General features: G+C 34.4%; 4 protein-coding genes across 13 annotated transcripts; 2 read left to right on the top strand and 2 right to left on the bottom strand.

Moving 5' to 3' along the window:
• The first annotated feature begins 145 nt into the window (after positions 1 to 145).
• Positions 146 to 5959, top strand: LOC124302438 (tubulin-specific chaperone D). Its single transcript, XM_046758635.1, has 18 exons — positions 146 to 693; positions 817 to 995; positions 1136 to 1274; positions 1393 to 1579; positions 1665 to 1887; positions 1997 to 2145; positions 2291 to 2520; positions 2636 to 2775; positions 2881 to 2986; positions 3080 to 3257; positions 3340 to 3498; positions 3630 to 3839; positions 3980 to 4144; positions 4225 to 4349; positions 4546 to 4700; positions 4796 to 4994; positions 5091 to 5393; positions 5541 to 5959. The coding sequence occupies exons 1-18, from the start codon at positions 352 to 354 to the stop codon at positions 5814 to 5816; spliced, it is 3465 nt and encodes a 1154-aa protein (XP_046614591.1). The 5' UTR covers positions 146 to 351; the 3' UTR covers positions 5817 to 5959.
• Positions 5960 to 6031: 72 nt separating this feature from the next.
• LOC124302501 (solute carrier family 25 member 40-like) lies at positions 6032 to 8561 on the bottom strand. The gene is made up of 7 exons (XM_046758745.1): positions 7957 to 8561; positions 7687 to 7853; positions 7367 to 7501; positions 7070 to 7232; positions 6782 to 6978; positions 6611 to 6692; positions 6032 to 6343 (listed from the first exon to the last, which is right to left on the bottom strand). Exons 1-7 carry the CDS (start codon positions 8063 to 8065, stop codon positions 6114 to 6116), a joined length of 1083 nt encoding a protein of 360 aa, XP_046614701.1. The 5' UTR covers positions 8066 to 8561; the 3' UTR covers positions 6032 to 6113.
• Positions 8562 to 8599: 38 nt separating this feature from the next.
• LOC124302520 (translation initiation factor eIF-2B subunit alpha) lies at positions 8600 to 12384 on the top strand. Of its 3 annotated transcripts, none has more exons than XM_046758776.1 (8): positions 8600 to 8802; positions 8874 to 8975; positions 9410 to 9549; positions 9892 to 10008; positions 10255 to 10367; positions 10471 to 10615; positions 10776 to 10901; positions 11149 to 12384. In XM_046758776.1, the coding sequence occupies exons 1-8, from the start codon at positions 8778 to 8780 to the stop codon at positions 11296 to 11298; spliced, it is 918 nt and encodes a 305-aa protein (XP_046614732.1). In that variant the 5' UTR covers positions 8600 to 8777; the 3' UTR covers positions 11299 to 12384. The 3 variants fall into 3 exon arrangements, with proteins under 3 accessions (XP_046614732.1, XP_046614741.1, XP_046614750.1); XM_046758785.1 differs by lacking the exon at positions 8600 to 8802 and adding an exon at positions 9120 to 9328; XM_046758794.1 differs by lacking the exon at positions 8600 to 8802 and adding an exon at positions 9120 to 9324.
• LOC124302448 (tyrosine-protein kinase Fer) lies at positions 11352 to 20385 on the bottom strand. 8 transcript variants are annotated; one of them, XM_046758656.1, is made up of 16 exons: positions 20247 to 20385; positions 19725 to 19966; positions 19210 to 19383; positions 18770 to 18866; positions 18294 to 18489; positions 17763 to 17900; positions 17380 to 17589; positions 16853 to 17006; positions 16371 to 16541; positions 15432 to 15659; positions 15166 to 15342; positions 14843 to 15056; positions 14567 to 14719; positions 14314 to 14436; positions 14026 to 14148; positions 11352 to 13817 (listed from the first exon to the last, which is right to left on the bottom strand). In XM_046758656.1, the coding sequence occupies exons 1-16, from the start codon at positions 20254 to 20256 to the stop codon at positions 13678 to 13680; spliced, it is 2550 nt and encodes an 849-aa protein (XP_046614612.1). In that variant the 5' UTR covers positions 20257 to 20385; the 3' UTR covers positions 11352 to 13677. The 8 variants fall into 8 exon arrangements, with proteins under 8 accessions (XP_046614612.1, XP_046614603.1, XP_046614622.1 ...); XM_046758647.1 differs by having other exon boundaries at positions 16853 to 17036; XM_046758666.1 differs by having other exon boundaries at positions 16853 to 17036; positions 19725 to 19970; positions 20247 to 20373.
• Positions 20386 to 20392: the final 7 nt, after the last annotated feature.

The following is a 20392-nucleotide window of genomic DNA, read 5'->3' on the forward strand; positions in this document are numbered from 1 at the left end:
TGTATAAACGTAAATTTTAATACGTGCGCAAATACATGGTCTATGGACGATCCAAGCGTTGCGCAGATGAGGTTAGACCACTATATAGTTAGATGGTAGCCTCGAATATCATTCGGACCAGTCGCGACTAACTTGTCATGATGAGTACGGTTTTTCATGTTTTAGAACACTTTGCTATCTGTCAACTGTCAAAATATCCTATCTGCTTGAACAAACGGCTTTGTAGTAAACGACATTGGATTATTCACCGTAAATGGAGCTTACAACATTACACGATTGAAAGGGAATATCATATTGTTATCTACTCATTCAACAGGCCATTCCTTCTACGATAGTAGCCATATAAACAAAATGGTCCTCAACGATGGACCTGATCCTGAAAGCATGGGCTGTGGATATAACATGATCAAAGAAATAGACGAAGTCACAGGACTGGTTGGAAAGTTGCAAGATTCGGATTTAACTCCGGCACAGATTGAAAGAAATCATGAGCGTTTTACCTTTATTTTGTCTCAATACCAAGATCAACCGCATTTGCTGGATCCATACCTGGACGATATCCTAGGTTCGATGTTGACCATCGTTAGAGACGACAATATTTCTGATGGTGTAAAACACAATGTCTTCAAATACATATTCATCATCATGTCTGTCAAAACATATAAGAAAATTGCCTCTCATCTTCCTCACGAGGTAAGCTTTGGTATATCACAATTTTTGCAAAATATTTATTTTATTATTGTGCTAGTTACCTCGACACTTGTTAAACTTGTTCAATTCGGTTCTCTGATGTAATACAACTTACATTTGACTTAGGTAATGGATCTTGTGCCGGTTCTGCGTATGTTGGAAAAGCAAGACCCAAATGATTCGCTTACTTGGGAAACACGTTACGTACTTCTTGTTTGGCTATCTATTATTTCTAAAATACCTTTTCCTTTATCTCGATTGGAAACATCGAATGATATCAAACCTGAGGATATGATAACAAATAGGTATTACAGAGTTCCATATTAAAAATGATAAAGTTTTCAGTTGTGTCGTGTCTCTGCAATAATCAACATAACTGATTAATAAAACATATTTTACATCGAGTAAAGTCTGTCGAACATCAAATTTATTAAGTACTTTTCAGGATATTGAAGTTATGCAAACTGTATTGCCTATCAAAAGATGTTTGTTCAGTGGCGGCAGTATTTTTGATTGCGAATTTTCTGAATCGTTCAGATGTTAAGAAATTGTATCTTGAAGAAATTATCACATGGTGCTGCCAGGTGACTATTGAAAAGTTTAAGGTTTAATTGATCTATATTCGTATGTATTATCAATTTCAATTTTGATACAAAACTTGTTTCGAATTTGTTGTTTTGCTAACGATAACATTTTTATCAGTGTTTGGAAGTTAATTCTACAACTCACGGTGCTTTGGCAATACTTTCCTCAATATTGAAACATTGTGCTCGAGAAGATCTGAAGCCATATAGTCAAATGCTATTAGATAAAATTATGAAAATGAATTTGAGCGATAATCCAGACGCTCTCGTTAGAAAATTTGCTCTGAAAGTAATACAGCGCATTGGTAAGTAAATAAACATAAATAATACAGCTTCGTATTCAAATTGCATTCAATAATCTTATCTCTTCTTCGTAATATTCGAAATCAGGATTTGTTCTCCTACGAGCTAAAGTAGCTGATTGGAGGTATCAGAGAGCAAGCAAGACAATAAGCTTGCTACCTGAGAATAAAAAGAATCTAACAGCCATGAGTGTAGGGGACACAAATGAAATATCCTCCCAAGAGACTGAGGACCATGATATTCCTCCAGCAACAGAAGAAATTATTGAGCAGCTGATACAAGGTCTTCGCGACAAAAGCATTACCATCAGGTAAATTTTCGTGCACAGGATGTCTTCAGAACAAATGTCAAGTCTGCTTGAAATTCATGGGCTTTGGTAGTACTACTCATTACAATTGCACATTTAAATAACTTATCAGATGGTCTGCAGCCAAAGGAATCGGGCGAGTAACAGCTCGCTTGCCAATTGATCTAGCTGATGAAGTGGTTGGATTTGTACTGAATTTGTTTTCTGGACGTGAATCAGATACGGCCTGGCATGGTGGTTGTCTAGCATTAGCTGAATTAGGTAAAAGCAGCATGATAAATTGAGTTAAACTGTATTTCAGTATTCTGTACATTGTAAATCATTCGGATATTACCTTAATTATGGTGGACATGACAGTGATTTTTCTATGCAAGGTATGACTCTTACTACTCATTGTGTTTGGCAGGGCGAAGAGGATTACTATTACCTCATAGATTGGGAGATGTTATTCCTTTGGTTCTTCAAGCATTGGTATTTGATGAACCTCGAGCTTACGGTTCTGTAGGATCGATAATCAGAGATGCAGCATGCTATGTTTGTTGGTCGTTCGCAAGAGCATTTGAATCTAGAGTACTATTACCTTATGTAAATCAGATTGCTGCTACTCTGCTTATTGTAGCCGTTTTCGATCGAGAGGTAAATCGCATTGTAATTTATGTTCATCATTTATTTTTTCCATGAGCGTAGTATGTGGATATGTAAGTTCATGTAATTGGCGAACAATGAATCATAACTGAAATAAAAATACTAGATCAATTGTCGGAGAGCTGCATCAGCTGCATTCCAAGAGAATGTTGGTAGGCAGGGGAACTTTCCACATGGAATAGACATCCTCACTGTTGCCGATTATTTCGAAGTTGGTGTACGGAGTAATGCTTACCTAAAAATTAGGTAAGTCCTTCCACTGACTTGCATGCATATATTTTCCAAATTTTCGCGATTATACTACTTAAATCCAAATAATCAGTTAATAATTTCAAAATTATTGTTTTACAGCGTTCACATAGCGCAGTATGAAGAATACACCAAACCTTTAATTGATCACTTGCTCGTCAGAAAAGTAACGCACTGGGATACAGCTATTCGAGAACTTGCAGCTAAGGTTGGTTGAGTAATAATAACCAGATTATGGTTTATGCACATACTTCGAAGTTATCAAAATTTGAACTACCACCGTATTCTACTTATTTTGCAGGCTCTCTGCAACTTGACTCCCAAGGATCCTCGTTACATGGTTGAAACGGTACTCTCCAATCTTCTTGATATGCTAAGTTCCATTGACTTGAATGTAAGACATGGAGCAGTTTTAGCTGTTGCTGAAATTCTAGAAGCATTGGACATTGCTTCTGATGAGAAAATCGAAAACATTATCGGTGGGTGTTGGTTTTATTTGATTTTCACATTTCAACTCTCAAAGTATTCTAATCTTGATTTGTTTCACCTACTCGGATTTAGGCAAACCAGCTGTAGATCAAATATGCAATGCCATACGAGTATTCAAGAATCGAGGGCAATTTAAAGGATTGGGTGGAGAGTTGATGAAGCAAGCATGCGCAGTTCTTATACGAAAGTGTGCTCGTGTTCATTTTCCCGTTCATTCCACCGACATCATTGGTGAGTAAACTTTTCAACCGAGTTATGCACCCCTCGGATTTAGGTTGAATTGAATTTCCCACAATTCATCACCAGGCCATATTATACGGTATAGATATAATGTCAATAATTGATTAATTTTGCTCTATAAGATGACTGGCAGGGTTTACTGGAAGAATGCCTGAGCCATGAAGTAGCTAGCATTAGGTTGAAAGCAGCAGAAGCACACTCTGATTTTTTCACTGAATATTATACCTCAGCTCATATGAGTCCAGATGCTCGCAACGTAATAGTTGATCGTTATTTGGATAACTTGAGGTCCAATAATCAAATAAACAGAATGGGTTTTGCTCAGGCTATAGGTAAGTGCGCTGATACTCGTAAAGTAACATCTTATTTGTGTATAGCATATTGATGTATGGTGGACACTTTTTTTACTTGCTCCGAATTCACGTACGGAATTATACTCGGTGAGATCGTGATTAACTTTGTTCTCCTACAGGATATTATCCATTATTCATATTACGGGAGAGAGCAAAGGATACAATACAAGCACTCATCAAATGTACACATATCACAGAACATACTTCAAAATGGGCTGAAAGTCGAAAGGAAGCGTTTCACTCCTTGACAATGGTTTGTCAAACGCTTGGAATTAAGGAATTAAGTTAGTTTTGTATCTTACACATCAATAAATCATATTTATTAATATTGTACACTTAGTATATTTCGTATGAATAATTACAGATGTATGGAAACCTTACATGCAAGAACTTTACGACTGTTACTTACTTGCTCTTGGCGAATACACGATGGACAGCAGAGGAGATATAGGAGCTTGGGTTCGAGAAGCTGCAATGGCTGGTCTTCAGGTAAGTACTTTATGCCAATTTACCAACATTTTAATTTAACCAGTTTTGTGAATAAACAAACAAAATGAATTGAAATCAACATGCTGATACATTCAATACTGACATATCGCGCATTAAATCTAGTATAAAATAGAACCTCCTTCTGTTCATAGGTATGTCTTGTGTGAAATTTATCTTTATTTCGATTATTTTCTAGTTGCTCACAAATTTAGTTTCACATGCCAAATTGACATCAGTGCTAAATGAAAAAGTTATGGGGCAAGTGATAGGTGGTGTTGCCCAGCAAGCTGTTGAAAGAATCGATAGAATTCGTGCACAGGCTGGTGCTGTATTTAGTGGTCTTATACACAGGTATGGATTATAAATATAGACTGACGTAATTTATGACATTCCAAAATTTTTCTTATAAACGATTACCAGTATTATTATTGATATTTCCACTTTAGTGATCCAGAACTCCCATATATACCAAACCATGATGAATTAAAGAAATTGTTTCCACTTACCGAGTGTACAGATAGCATAGATTGGAAAATGGAATCAATGACATTTCCGCGTTTCATAAGGATGCTTTCTTTTCCATCTTATACACTCGCCATACTTCGAGGGATCATATATAGTGTCGGTGGATTGAGCGAGTCATTGGTAAGCCAGCTTGGAAGTAGTTTGATCATACTAGCTGATATTCATTTCAACAGCCATTCTTTTGTAGTGATTATTCATTTTCTTGTCTGAATCCAGGTAAAACATTCGAGCATGTCCTTCTTTTCTTATTTGAAAGAAATTGACGAAGCATCTGTGCGGAACTTGTGTCACAAGATTTTGGATATTTTTGAAGAGAGTCATAAGAATGATAGAATGATTACTTCTTTATTGGTATTTATGGTTCGCTTGATCAGTTCCGGCTGTATCCAATTTATTTTGGATGATCCAGAAAGTGAATTTCCTCAACGGCTTTTGACGCTGCTCAAACGAGAAATCAAATCTATAAATAATATGAAACTTCTCATCAGCAGTATAGGAGTTTTTTGCCAACTATTGCAGGTTTGTATATTTTGAAGTTTCCACAGAAATGGTTTTCCTTCTTCTTCTGAACCTTCTACTGAGAAGCTTGAGTTCATTTACATTCACAAATCGTTAACTAATTATTATTTCTGTTTTCCTAGACTAAAAATATTGATGTTTTTTTAGGTGCGAAGTGACGTAAGTAAAAGAGCATTCAGTCAGTTGAGTATATTTTTATGTCATAATTTTATGTGCGTGAGAAAGATAACCGCAGTGCGCACATATGAAGCGCTGACTCTATATGGAGAGGATATGGACCTTCCAGAAGATGATCTTACCAGTGTATTGAATGAACTCAATTCGACAGACTGGGAGCAGTCTGTGGTAATCCTTCGCCCAATTAGAAATCATTTGTGTGAGCTAATGAAAGTTGCACCACCTGTTATGATTAAAAAATCTTGAGACTTATAAAAATGCTGTGCAACTAATTTCGGGAATGCTTTTGCTAAACGATTTTTATAATTATTTTCCTTGAGATTAATACAAACATGTAACTTGTTACCAACTAATGCGATGAATAAATTTTGCAAACCATTTTATTACAATGGATTGACTTTGCTCATTAAAATTTAGGATTGACGAATCAACTATTATAATACATATGAAACACCAGCATGGCAGATAGAGCATCTTTTTATTACATTGAGATATAAAATATTGTAAATGTAAATAGATGATCTAATACTTTTCTGACATATTTTAGTACTTATCTTTGAAATACTGTATGTCATTCTCAAGTTGAAGTATTTGCTTTGCATTGTATGCTTGGAAAAATCGCTTGCCATGTTCAAAGGTTGCTATCATAATAGCGCAAGCTGGGGCAACTTTTACCAGCCGAGGTGTTAGTCCTGTGAACAATCCTCTGATTCCATTTTGGGCATAAATTCGTCTTATTATTGACAGAGTGTCACTGCTACGGCCGGGTTTTTCTATGAAATAAAAATAATTTGATTAATGGATTACTGTATGAATACTGTATTGCCTGTGCATATAATATGTCTATATTTCTATTAGATTTAAAAACTTTGGACCACAGTCTGTATTGGCAAGCTTATCACTCACTCCTAGTTTATTCAAATTGTCCATAGTAATATTACATTTCATAAATAAATAATTTAATAAGTTTTCTCAAGTAAAATGTAGATTTCTGAGAATTCCAATCTCATAATATTAATATTGAGTCTGAGTATATTTACCTGAATAAATTTCTTTCTCACCCATCTCTATCTGCCTATGCGTTTTAACAACATCAAATGGAATAGTCACTAAGGCCGCTATCTATAAACAAGTAAAATTGGTTGAACGTAGGAACAGAACAACTTCAAATGGAATTGAATACGATTCTCCTTGGAGAGTAATTAACTTACAGAACCAGCTACAGCTCCAGCTGCTAAATTAAATGTAAATGTTTGTTGAGTTCCTCGAAACTGTTGTTTTATAGTTTCATAGTTTAACCAATAAATAGCACTGAACGGTACATCGCGCAACAATGTAGACCCAAGACCCATCCACAAACCAGAAAATCCACTGTATTTAACAACAGTCTTTAAAGCTTGTCCGATTTCTGGAATAAAATTTTTATTAAATGTAATGCGTGCATAGATATTCTGAATTTGGAAGAATAGTGATTATGAATATAGTTAGTATCAATTTACCGATATAACTCAGTTTTTGCGATTGCATCTTTGTTCTAATAAGCTCTAATGGGCTTACTAAAGATGCAGCCCAAATTCGCGCTGTGCCACCAGCTAACATTGGAATCCAGAACGGTTGCACCGAATGATTAGTTCCACTATTAATCCTACTGTTATAGGTATCCTGCAATGTGTATAATGCTAGCTCTGAAACTGTTTTTCAGAATATCGAATGAGTAGAAACTTGACAAGGGTCTTGGTCAGTTTACATAGACAATAACTGCCATACCCAGATATAATCAAATCTATTATATTTACCTTGAAAAATAGCCTCAGTTGTTCATAAGATACAAAATATACTATAGTTGCTGGTATTGCCAGGATGAGAGTCGGGCTCAACCCACTCCATAGTGATAATACACCTTCGGTTCTACTAATTTTAGTTAGCGCGTCCTGCAAATATAAATGGCGGTGATACAAGTCGTATGGTTTTATTACTGTAAAAATGGAGGCGACTAAGAAAAATATGGAATAAAATGATCACTGGTGTTAATTCGTGAAAAGATCGTCACCGAAGGAGGTGAAAGATTAAAAGTTAAGATATTTGTTAACAAGGAGTCGCTGAAAATTTGACCAACCAGCGTGCCATTAAATTTTCCATTAGCGCGCATCCAAGGTGGACTTTTTTCATCTAGACAAGGGCAGAGATGGTCCATGAGTCCGTTACAGTACAAAAAGCATTTGTTAGAGAGCATTGCTTTTTGTTGTGTCTGTAGTCGAATTTTTACAACATCCAGCGGTGTTACTAAAAAAAAAGGAACACATTTAACTGCCTTAATTGAACATGAAAATTTTTTCATTATCACGGAATGCTACGGTATTGCATATCTACTTGTATGTATACTTACCAAATAGTGATGTGATTAATGCTCCAGTACACGAAGCCACCATTTGTTGATATGGTCTGATGCGGAATCTTGGATCATCCAAGTCAATATCATCGAGATTATTACTCATTTTATTGCGTTATTAGATTCAGCTTACTGTCATTGACGATCAAAATTAATATCTACCGTTCAAGATGTACAGAGTACACATAACCTCAATGCAACAAGCTTATTTGATCACATGTCAGAAGCTTTCGAGGTGGCTGAGTATAATTGTTGTACTACAAAGTGTAAAAATAATCTTGCTTGATATATTTTTAAGTAAAGATTAGCTTCGATGGTGAAATTTCATGAATCCTGGTATTAAACAGCAAGGGCACCATGCTATATTATGTTCAATCATGTCGTACATAAATAGATTTCGTATGTACAATTGAGTATGTATATTACGTATTGTTCTGTTTAAAATTTACGCTGTGCAATTATCATCGCTCAATGTTCATTTGACATAAGTAAATATCAAACTTTACGCGTTGTAATTCACGTTCGATTAATTGTGAATGAGAAAAACTTGTGAATAGAAACTATACTACCGGTACAGTTTCGTGAATTCCAAAAGCCACAAGAAGGTACTCCACGATACGTTCATCCGATTGCATCATCAATTATGGATCTCGGACACGGTGAACGGGAATGGAGCAGCTCTAAGCATGCAATAAATACGTGACGTTAACCTCAAATTGTCTCGACTGCACAGATGTTTGGTGATTTATTTTCTCGCCTTTTATTACAATAATACTTCAGTATTGGGAGAGTCGCGATAGCTGATAACATTTCGAAAAATGCCAGACAGTATGAATCAAAAAGGTATTTATATACTGATTAAAAATATAGCCTACTTAACCAACAACTAAGGAACTATTTAAATACACTTTCAGATATCTGTATATTTTTTAACCGCATTATGAAGAATGAAAGCGATATATCAGCAGGAATGGCTGCAATACAAACGCTTTTAAAAGTTTTGGAACGCTCTGACTGTGAGTAATTTTTCGTAGTCTCAATAATGATGTTTAACCCTACTACTCATGATTATTTTTTTTTACCTTCAAACGCATGACAAAACTGGTCCTATGCTGATAAACAAACTTCCTCATGCATGGTTTTCTTCGTTTTTTCATAAGGAAGAGAATGGTGTACGAAAAATCTGAATTTATTTAGATTTAGATAATGGAAAACCCAATCGAAGTCTGAAAACCACGTAGCGGTAGTCGCACTCAGCATCGTTTAAAGTTTGTGTGGGGTGCGTTTGGACCTCAGTCACGAGCTGTAGGGTTAACAAAGTGAATGCAACTAACAAAGACTAAGGCTGTAAATTTATGCTGCTTTGTAGGTGAAAATGGAATTTCCGTCCATTTATGGTTTCATGAGGCTATACTTTCTTCATTATTTGATTGTGTATTATTATGTTTAGCGGAAACAGTTCAGGAACTCCATTTGTGTCTGCAAAATGCAGTAGATACAATGCGATCTACCGATCATCCTGTTACTGGTATTGCTTCGGGTTGTGAGCTTTTCCTCCGTTTCATTACATTGGCCACATTGGATAATTCTGTAAGTGTCTTACTTTAATTTAGAAAGTCGTACTTAAAATAAAGAGAATGTTCACCCGAGATTTAAAAAATTATACTTATACTTCATTCGTTTGATAGGATTTTAAATAAGTATGGTAGATAATACACAATCAGTTTTTAATCAATTTTACTCAAGTCATAGCAGGTTCTTTGACAGAAAGGGTATAAAAAAACAATAATTTTATAAGAGTATTTGGATGGTACTCAGGATATAACATTTGTATTATTTGATCTGCTCTCAAAAAATCTTATTTATAAACATACAACAAATCAAGTATCTTACCATACACGTATAGTTTATTCATTTTGCTCTTACATGCAGCCATTTGCTGACTGTAAACGGATTATGATTCAGCGGGGGAAGCTTTTCTACGATAAGTTGTTTGCTGCACGTGGTAAAGTGGCTAAACTGGCTGCACAGTTTATAATAGATGGCTCGGTAAGTAAAAGAATTTCAATCGGTGATTACTGACTCTAAGGATGATATTCTGATGATTTGTTTGATATTTAAATAAGATACAAATTTTCACGTTTATAGTGTGAATAGAATCTAATTAGATTGTGCTCTTAAAATGTGTAAAATAGAATTCATTTGTACACACATCTAACGTAGAAATTTGCACTCAATACAATTAACACTATCAACTCAACTACTGTGAATTAAATTACTATTCATTTTGCATAGAGGATATTGACACATTCCAAATCCAGAGTTGTTTTACAAACTATGAAAGAAGCTGCAGCTAGTAATAAAAGGTTCGAAGTTTATGTCACAGAGTCTTTCCCAAACAATAGCGGGTGAGCTATAATTTGATAAAATTTTAACATTGTATATATCACACAACATTTTATAATTTACCATAGACCCAATAGAAATATGAATAACGTGATTCATGTACAGCAAGGAAATGTGCAAAGACTTGACCCTCCTGGATGTGCCATGTACATTAATACTTGATTCGGCAATGGGTTACATTATGGAGCAAGTTGACATGGTAATGGTTGGAGCTGAGGGAGTTGCAGAGAGCGGTGGAATAATTAATAAAGCAAGTATAAGTTCTGTCGACGTAATATATTATGTAACAGTAATAAACGAGGTAGTATTCATGGTATGATCTGAGATGCAACAAACAAAACTGCATCTGTAGAGTTTTCCATTACTTTTACACAAAATTATAAAAAAAACACGTAACTCTCTAATTGCAGGTGGGAACTTACACAATGGCGATGTGTGCTCGGGAGATCAAGAAACCTTTTTATGTCCTGACTGAAAGTTATAAATTTTCTCGAATATATCCTCTAAATCAAGTTGATCTCCCCAACGAATTTAAAGTGAGTTTAAACTGTGGGAGTAACTATTGTCTACTTTCTTTTTGCTTTTCAAACTCTTACCATTGATTTATTGTTTTAAATTTATGAATCAGTCAAAATTTAGTGGCGAATGATACTATTTTGACAATGTCGACACGCGATATGCACGTGTGCTAGAATCTACTTATTATAGTTGTTAAGATTGAGATAAATTGAAATAGTGTAACCATATACTAAGTATTTTTATACGTGTATGTTTTTCCCACAGTACACAGCAAGTACACTGAAAAAGGATCTACACCGAGAACATCCATTAGTTGATTACACTCCACCATCTTATATAAATCTTTTATTTACTGATCTTGGTATACTGACTCCATCTGCTGTTAGTGACGAACTTATTAAACTTTATTTATAAAATGAAACAATTTTGTCCTGCAATCACAGGGATTACTATTTTTCACGTCACCATTGAAATATACTCTAAAGGCTGCAATACGAGATACATATAAGACTCAAATTCATTTTAGATGCCAAATTTTTATTATGGGGTATTCGATTCGTGAGTTGCTTGAATATTAAGAAGGTTTACGAAAATTCATTCAATTCTCTCCGTGAACAAAGTCCTAGTCAGTGGAAAAAAGTTACGTTATATGATTGCAGTTACAACCAGATCTTTCTATGTATGTTTTGTACAGGTAGAAATAAATTCGAATCAGTTGAAGCGTTGAATTTTTTAAATTAACGTACGGATTGGTTATGGAATACTAAATAAATTAACATCTTTGAAGATGAAAGCATGGTTTTTTTGTTAAAATATTGCTTTTTTATTCCATCAATGTTAGACTTATCAAACGAATAAAATTTAACAATTAAATGAACATCAACTGACTATATTCTTGCCTGTAATGGCTATATATATAATAAAAACGATAATCTACGTACATATGTATATAGGATCATGTACATTATTTTGTTCATTTGTAATTCACATACATATATGAATAAAACAATATACATTATTCCATAACTTCTTCCTAGTTGACTGATTCCATATTCAGATTAGCAACTTTAAAGAATATACTCTATAGAAACGATTTTTATATTGCACAGCAATAGACATTAACTTATAAGAATGATAGCGTCTGATATTTAAAATACTTATAACATATCAATAATCATTTCTTCCAACAATGGTAAATTATTAATATCAATGAGATGTAAAGTAACATTATTAAATAATACGAACGCGCTAGTCAGTTGTCAACCTTTCCAATTAGCAAATAGAAATGATTTCTACCTGCGCAGAGGTTCTCGAAGTAGTATAGCCCTATTGCAAATAGAATTACATTTGATATTCAGTTTATTCCTGTTTTAATACATAATTTGGCGACATGTCTTGACCACTATTTATTATCAACATTTATGGCAACAACGGCTGATGCTCAAAGTGCTTATACATTTTTATTGGACTTGTTGTAAAATATTGAACGTCATTTTCTTGCATTTCAAGGAAAAATGAGATATATGAATAAATGACTGGAAGAATTCAAAAATCATATTAATCAAGAAATTCGGTAGAATTTCGCTAAGCGTACATTTAATGAAATTTTTAGTGCAGACTCAACCGAGTTTATGCACCACAACGGGAGCTAAACAGTCTACATGGCAGTAATATTGTCTTCATTTTTTTCAGTTTAGCAATGTTTCTGGGATTCGGCGATTTATTTCGAAATTCGAGTTTAAAAAGATTCTATTTTAGTGTAATTCCAAAGCGATTGATGCATGGAAAGCTGACATATAATTTACGCGGTTAGATAGACGTCTATTAAATTGAACATATACTTTTGAAAGAAATATTTCGCTTTGCAGAATGTTACTTCCATTCACAAAACTAAAAAACGGCTGTATTATGTTCACAGAATAGTACTATTTTTCCGTTAATTAATGTGGAAGATATAAAAATGTAATAATTTTATCAAAAAATGTAATCTCCTGAAGTATTTAAAACTAAGTCAATTTTGTGGGTAAAAGTTTTTCAAAAATAGCTGCAAATATTATCACGAGAAATACGGTTTTAATACTTAAACAATAAGCTGCTTTTTCCTTAACCTACGTACATATGGATGCCATAATTAGCAGCGTAATTATTATTCTATTTTATTGAAAATCTCCTATCAGAAAAATCTTTGCATTATATAATATTAGTATGGTAGCTGAAAGAAATTCAAAATATAAAACTTAAATTCTTAGTTCACCTTGTCATTGTTTAACATACTACTTGAGAAAAAAAAACCTAACTCTACTTTTATTACAGACGAATATTGCAGCTCAGAAATAATAAACAATATCTTACACACACTGTTTAAAAGCTGCATTGTATTGAAAGATCATGCTCAAATCAGATGAAGAAATATTTTATTTTATATTGGAGTAGATGCAAATGCACCTCAATGAAAACAAAACTATGGTGAACCCCATATAAACGCGACTAATCAATTTTTTTCTCATTTTGCTGGCGTGATACTGAGACTCCATGCAGGCCAATTAAATTATATTCACATTCTCATACCGTCGTAGTATCTTTCACAAGAAGTGAATTAGATTCGACTTGAGCACGCTTGCTTAAAATATACACAAATAAGTAGATAAGTGTGTGTGTTTGAGTAGCAAAAGAAGTCATGTATAAAGGAACCTATAATTGGTAAACCCGTCGTTTGGGTAATAAGGTGAATTATTACGGTAGAAGCTCTCATGTTTTCCGTAGTCAGATATTACAAGTGAGCTGCATTAGGCATTACAGTGCTTGCGACAATGTATCAACAACGGTGTATATCTGTTCAAAATGTGGCCTTTTCTCTGGCTCGTACTCCCAACAGCGTAACATTAACCGGTAAATTTCATCTGGAGTACCTTCTGGGGTAGGCATTCGATATCCTTTAAGAATAATGCAAATCTATGTAAATCCTTGAATCTAATGTATGTATGATAGCTTTTGCTAATCTTCATGGATATTATGCTCTATCAAGAGAATTGGAGGATGTGGTTTTAAAGAAGGTGCATGTCACATGGGGAGGGGTAAAGATTATGTTTAAAAAAAAAAATCATTGAAATTAAAACAATATAAATAGAAATTGCATCTCACCCGTGTCAATCTTCTCTCGTGCCTTTGAGTTTGACATGCCACTGTATGGGGTTCCTCCTTTGGAAAATATTTCCCATATCAAAACACCATAGCTCCAAACATCGCAAAGAGAAGTATATTTGCCTGTAAGATAATTAATTTAGTCGTCTATATAAGTATAAGTATTTTATTTGATTGCTAGACAAAAGCTATTTGTTATGACTGAGATTTACGAAAATCAAGTTTCTGCATTTTTTTTCCAGTCACAACTGTATTCTCACGCTAACTTATAAACAGTGTAATAATCACCAAAATTCAATGCTTCTGGCGCTGTCCACTTAATTGGTATTTGCTTCATGCCATCAGAAACAATGTATTCTTCTTCCTCGCGCGACATTCCAAAATCGGATATTTTTACTATAGACTCATAGCCTAGAGGGATTACGAATCCAAATGTAAGAAAGTTAATCGCAATAATTAAAAATGTAATTTGCACGCACCTCAAAGTATGCTGATGATATGTGTATACTAAAAAGTACCAACGGTCTTATAATCTACTTACCAACAAGGCAATTTCGGGCTGCCAAATCTCTATGAATACAGTATTTTGACTCCAAGTAGCACATACCAGCAGCAGCATCTTTGCACATTCTAAGTTGTTCACGTTGAGTTATAGTGCTTGCGTTTTTTCTCAAGTAGGTCAGGAGTGATCCACCTAAAAAGAACATGTTTCTGTAGGTTGTGAAGGAAAATAGAATGAATTTAGAATTGAAAATATATCGGACACAGCTTCAATGCTTGTACGTAAAGTAACTTGTTGGTATTTTTTGGGATATACCTGGTACCAATTCCATAACGATCATAATAGGTTGCTTCTGTACACAGATTCCAATGAGCTTAACAATGTTCGGATGGTCGTACTGTTTCAAAATCCGTCCTTCTTGCAAAAATTTCTTTTTTTGTTCATCCGGTAAAGTTACCTTGCACGTCTTAACTGCTACATCGATTTTCGATGATTTCAATTGAGCTTTGTACACATCGCCAAAGTTACCCTAGAAGATTAATATTTATGTAGTGATTTTTTTAATGTCAATGTAAGAAATCATCACAACTTGCTTTTTCTTCAAAAGCAACTAAACTAAAGTAGAATAGTAAACTCACTCGGCCTATTTTATCTATAAGAACTACATCATCATTATTGAGTTCCCACCGTTCTCTTAAAATGGGCGTTCTCAAAATAGCACCAGATCGACTAGTTACTGGTAATCCAGACTGCCATTGATGTACTATCAACTCTTGAATTGACGGAAACGAAGGACCTTCAAACCTGAAGTGTCCCTAAAGTCAAGAATTCGTTACATAGTTGTTAATCATTTTTAACAAGTGTTCAAATGCTTTTATCAAGTCTTCATATACAGCATTGTTACCTCAGATGTGGTTTGTACGATAAAATGTTTATGTCCGTCCCAACAAACTGAAAGTACGATCTGACACTCGTCGTTTCTTGTAGTTTCTCGTACTAAGTAGTCACCCTCATTGACGAGAAGTCTTACAACTTCTTCCCGAGGCAACACACCATGAAACCATTCTTCTTCCATCAAGCCTCCTCCACCCTTTTGATTGTTACTTAAATTGCAGACGCCACGTAGTGGTACCTGTTATATATTGTGTAGATCTATTATTTCACTTGTACACATACTTCAATTTTTGGTACCAGTATGTCATATGGTACCACCAAAAGTCCATAAAAAAATGCATGCTAATCTGATAGACTCTATGACCACGTATATAACACACATAGATTGAAGCTTCGAAGTCACTTGTTTAAATGATGAGAAGTCAAAATTTTGCCTATCAGATATGGGTTTTTAATACACATAAAAGCGATTTAATATATCTGTAAATAATTATTGAGTAACACAAAATAAGAAGCTTCGAACAGAACAACAAACTGCCATTCAATATTTTATTTCACGCTCTATGACATCTTTCATATCAACCATTCAGTATTATATTGCACGCTGTATGACGACCTTTACAACAGGTAGCAGTTGTTAAAAGTGTGATCTCGTTTTTTACATAAAGTATATTTTCTTCATTTACAATTTTCATAGTACAAATTATTTATACTACTGTAAAACAGGTATGTTAAAAGACACAAAATAAATGACGAAAGCAGATCAGATGTTAAATAAATTTGGTCAACATGTCAAAGGATTAGTTAAATGACGGTTGAAATTGATGTTGAATTAAACTGATGAAATGATTTGTAATAGAAAAAGAAAAATAGTCGCAAAAATAATGAAGGTGCTTAAGCTCATCCAATGCGCAATTTTTTGTTAAAGTAAATGAACAGTTGCACATACAACCGGTGGAGTATCAATTCGCTGTGTCATCGGGCCCTCACTATTTGCTCTAACTAGGCCATTCTTTTCATTACTTATCGAAGGTAATGATTTGAATGGAGATTTTAACAATGTAACAATACGCTGATTCCTGCGCAATGTAAAGAAACCAATGTCTGGAACCGTATTTCTCTGGAAGTGTAATGAGTTTAAACATTCAATCAAGCCTTTTTACAAAATATTACTTGGTTGTAATTGAAAAATTACACATATAATTCTGATCAGTAATGACAATAAATACCTTTAAACTTTAAGCACTCTAAATTGATATGGAATGTTCTTTCTACTATAATAGAACTTGATTCAAATATGACTGGAGATGATTTTTTCTCTGTTACAGGTGTCTATTCAAGTGAAAGATAGATCTGATGTAAGAAGATAGTTCTAATGACAAATAGTGACCAGAATGTAATATCAGAGTGTAATTGCGATAGAAAACTTACTTTGTTGTTTACTGCTGGTTCCGTGAAAGACCCTTCCATTGAGAGATCGCAACCAGACGGTAATTCTTCGCAGCCAAGTTCATTGAGGGCTCCTCGAATCACTTCTGCTTGCCTCAGTAATTTCTTCTCCTGACATCGCTGCCGCAGCTCTTCCCTTTCTCGTGAGTAATCGACACTTAATATTCTGTCCAAGATAATATTTAATTTTTACAAACTAGTGTTGAAATTTGAGTTCATTCAAGTTTTTCCATACAAACAGAAGTAGCTCTTCCGATGTGGTTTCAAATCTTTGCAACAGAGACTGGGAACAACAATAACTAGAGAGAAAATTAGCAGACATCTAATAATTCGTAAATATAATATTTTAATGTGCCAAGAATATTGAGTTCAATAACAATTTAAACTGACACGAGTTTGATCGTATATTCGCCTGATTTAAAATGCGAACATCCTAATTGGTACAGCTGATACTGCATTCATTTTACAGTATGCATCGCGATTCCATATGATTTATACTTCAAACATACTTAGAATCACAGATAGGTTCCGGCGGTGTCAGCATAGCCTGTTTGCTCAATTGTGTAGTTTTGAGAGATGTTTCTAGCTCTGTGAGTCGGCTGCGCAGCCAATCTATCGTTAGATTATCAACAGTTAATTTGTTTGGCAGCAATTTCCCAGATGTGTCATCGATAAGATTTTCCTCAAACGTAAATCTTATTGGAGATGCTGGGCGGGTTCTGGGAAATAAGCACGAAGATGTTAAAAAAAAAAAAAGTAATATAATGGATAAAATGTGATTGACAAATAGACGAGGTGTTACAATTTACATTTAGCCAATTTTAAAATCATGCATGAAAGTGAGTTACAATTTACTTCTAATTAACAGTTGATTTTTTTTTTAAGAACTTACCTATGTTTTCCAATGAAATCTTTATACTCATCAATAGGTTTTATAGTATCTACAGCTTTTTCCATCCGCGTGTGAATTTCTAGAAACTTTTCGGTTGTAAAGTCTGAGTATTTTACTATATCTTGCAGAATACTTTTCCTGCAAAAGAAATTCTAGTTGAATATAAACGACATATCGAAAGTAAACCTCGTATTTCCAAATATGTATATTTTTTACCTTATTTTCATTACTTTGTGGCATGTAAAACATATCGAAGTATTAAATTACGATAAAATATATGAAGTCAGTTGTGAATATCATTTTTTATCAAAGCTGATGTTTTCTTTTTAAAATTATTTTTAATCTAGCTTGGTACAAAAACAAGAAGGAATTGGTAAAAAATAAACTTCTTCTTCTAATTTGGTGGACATGAACGGACGTGAGAAATGTATAAGTGATGTGAGGACACCAAGATTGCTAGAGCTTGGGTCCTTAAAAAAATATTTACGCTCACGTTTGTGTTATTTTCAAAAGATACAAATGATTGCTGACCATGTTACGATAAATTCTTGGTGAACAGCTTGTTGACGTTGTAGTAAACTAGGTAGATAAGAGGTCCGTAAATCGTGTTCACATTCAGTTACCGCTCCAAGTAGTAACACATATTCGTTGTGAGTCAAATGAAGTTTTCGACATGCCTTCTGATATTTCTCTCTAACCTCATCTAGTTTCCTCCCACCTCTTCCCGCTATGGAATGATCATCATCGTGACTTTTACTTATTGAATATATTAAAGCATATTATATTGTAAATATATACATGGTAGAAGTTTCGTTAAAGAGATGTCAGACATGAGCAAATAGCTTACAATATGCAATTGGGAGTTACGTGATTTTTGTGTTGTAAGTTTGTCAACAGTTAAGCAAAATCTCAGATGATGAAATGGGCATGTTAATTTTCTTGTTAAAATTCTGAGAATAACCAATTGAAAGCGAGTGGCTACATTTTCACTGTATGTATTTACTTACATTTAACGTAATGTTCTTCAAAACGAGATCTCATCAATTTGTATACCTCCAGACTTTTTTGATATTCAGTTTTTTTCCTAGCTACATCGTCGGTTAACTGCACAGATGATACAGAAACAATTGGCGAATAAATGTGGTATACATTACAGAAGTTTATCACATTTACATTGTATTACACAAATATTCTTTACATTAGATATCCAGTGATTTGTTAGCAATGATGACAAATTTGTTACTAATTATGAGATAATTGGTACTTGTTGGACAAGTCTGAAGAATAAGGCGAAAATTAGTACAAATGTTATGCGAGAGATTCTTCATAAAGAAAACTCAATTTTGATTGTACATTAAGGTTGCCAATTGTTGTTATAAATTAGTCATCACAGCAAAGAATGGAAGCTTGTCTTCGTCATGTCATATGTAGTTTACAGGTAATTTACCTGTTGAAATTGATTGTTTAACCATGTGTGTTCTTCCTGGTAAAGTTTACGAGCCCGCCTTCTCTCCGTATGGAGGCTACTTATGTGCTCTACAACAACACTCTCCATTAAATCAGCTTGCTGCTTGATCAGTTTGGCGCTTTGTTCCACCGAATCCATTATATCCTTCCAGCTCTGGAAGAATATATTTTTAGTTAAATTTGAATTGCAATCAAAGCCTGGCACTATAAAATACCCGTTGATATATAGAGCATTGAAGCTGTTCATTGCATGACGACGCTGAAAGTAAGCAGGTAATCTGTGTCCCAAGACTTTCAGGGGATGAGCAAATGATAAAATATCCAGGAATATATTTAGGAAACTTCCTTGAATAATCCTGCCACGTTTAATCCATACTTCATCTCCTGAAAGCTTTTTGCACGTATTATCTGCTGGCTATTACCTGCTAATTTCAGCGTCATCATTGCAGCGCATTAATTCGAACAAGGGCGATATTTGATGAGGAGAGAAAGTACCTGCGCAATTAAACTGCCGGCAAGATCTTCGCTGCGTTCAACTTTTCGTCCTTGCGTTGTTAAGGAGGATATTGTCGAGGCATAGTCCCGGTCTGATTTCACCTTATTGGTCAAACATCGACGCATTGTATCGAGAAGCTTGATTTCAGCATCTTGTCTACCCAGGAGCGCCTCGTGGGAAGCCTGCCCTTGGAGATTAGATGAGAATCCCATTGCTATGTCCGAAATTTCTTCGAAACTGTCTTACTCCAATTTGACACAAAATACATTAATGGAAATTCATTTTTGCACATTTATGTATGTATGTTAATATACAACTTGACAGCAGGTGATTGAAATCAATTAAACCATTCGAATGTAAGATGGAGCTGTTGATTCGAGCGAGCTAAATGAAAATTACATCACTTTATTATTGGCTCACAATTTACCACCCAACCATCGCTGAGATCAACACTTATATTTATACACAATCAAAATTATAAATTTTTATGCTTCTACCCTAAAATACCGACACGTACTTACTGAAAAACATAGATGTCAGACTTATCCTGGAAAGTAGGGAAATATGTTAATCCGGTTTACGGCTAGGCAGCCATCGTTCCAAGAAATTTCACTAGGTGGTCTACATTTCCTATATTATTGCCTGAACATTGCCCGGTTGGCGATTC

This window comes from Neodiprion virginianus, chromosome 1, assembly GCF_021901495.1.
Source record: "Neodiprion virginianus isolate iyNeoVirg1 chromosome 1, iyNeoVirg1.1, whole genome shotgun sequence".
Classification (NCBI taxonomy): Eukaryota; Metazoa; Arthropoda; class Insecta; order Hymenoptera; family Diprionidae; genus Neodiprion; species Neodiprion virginianus.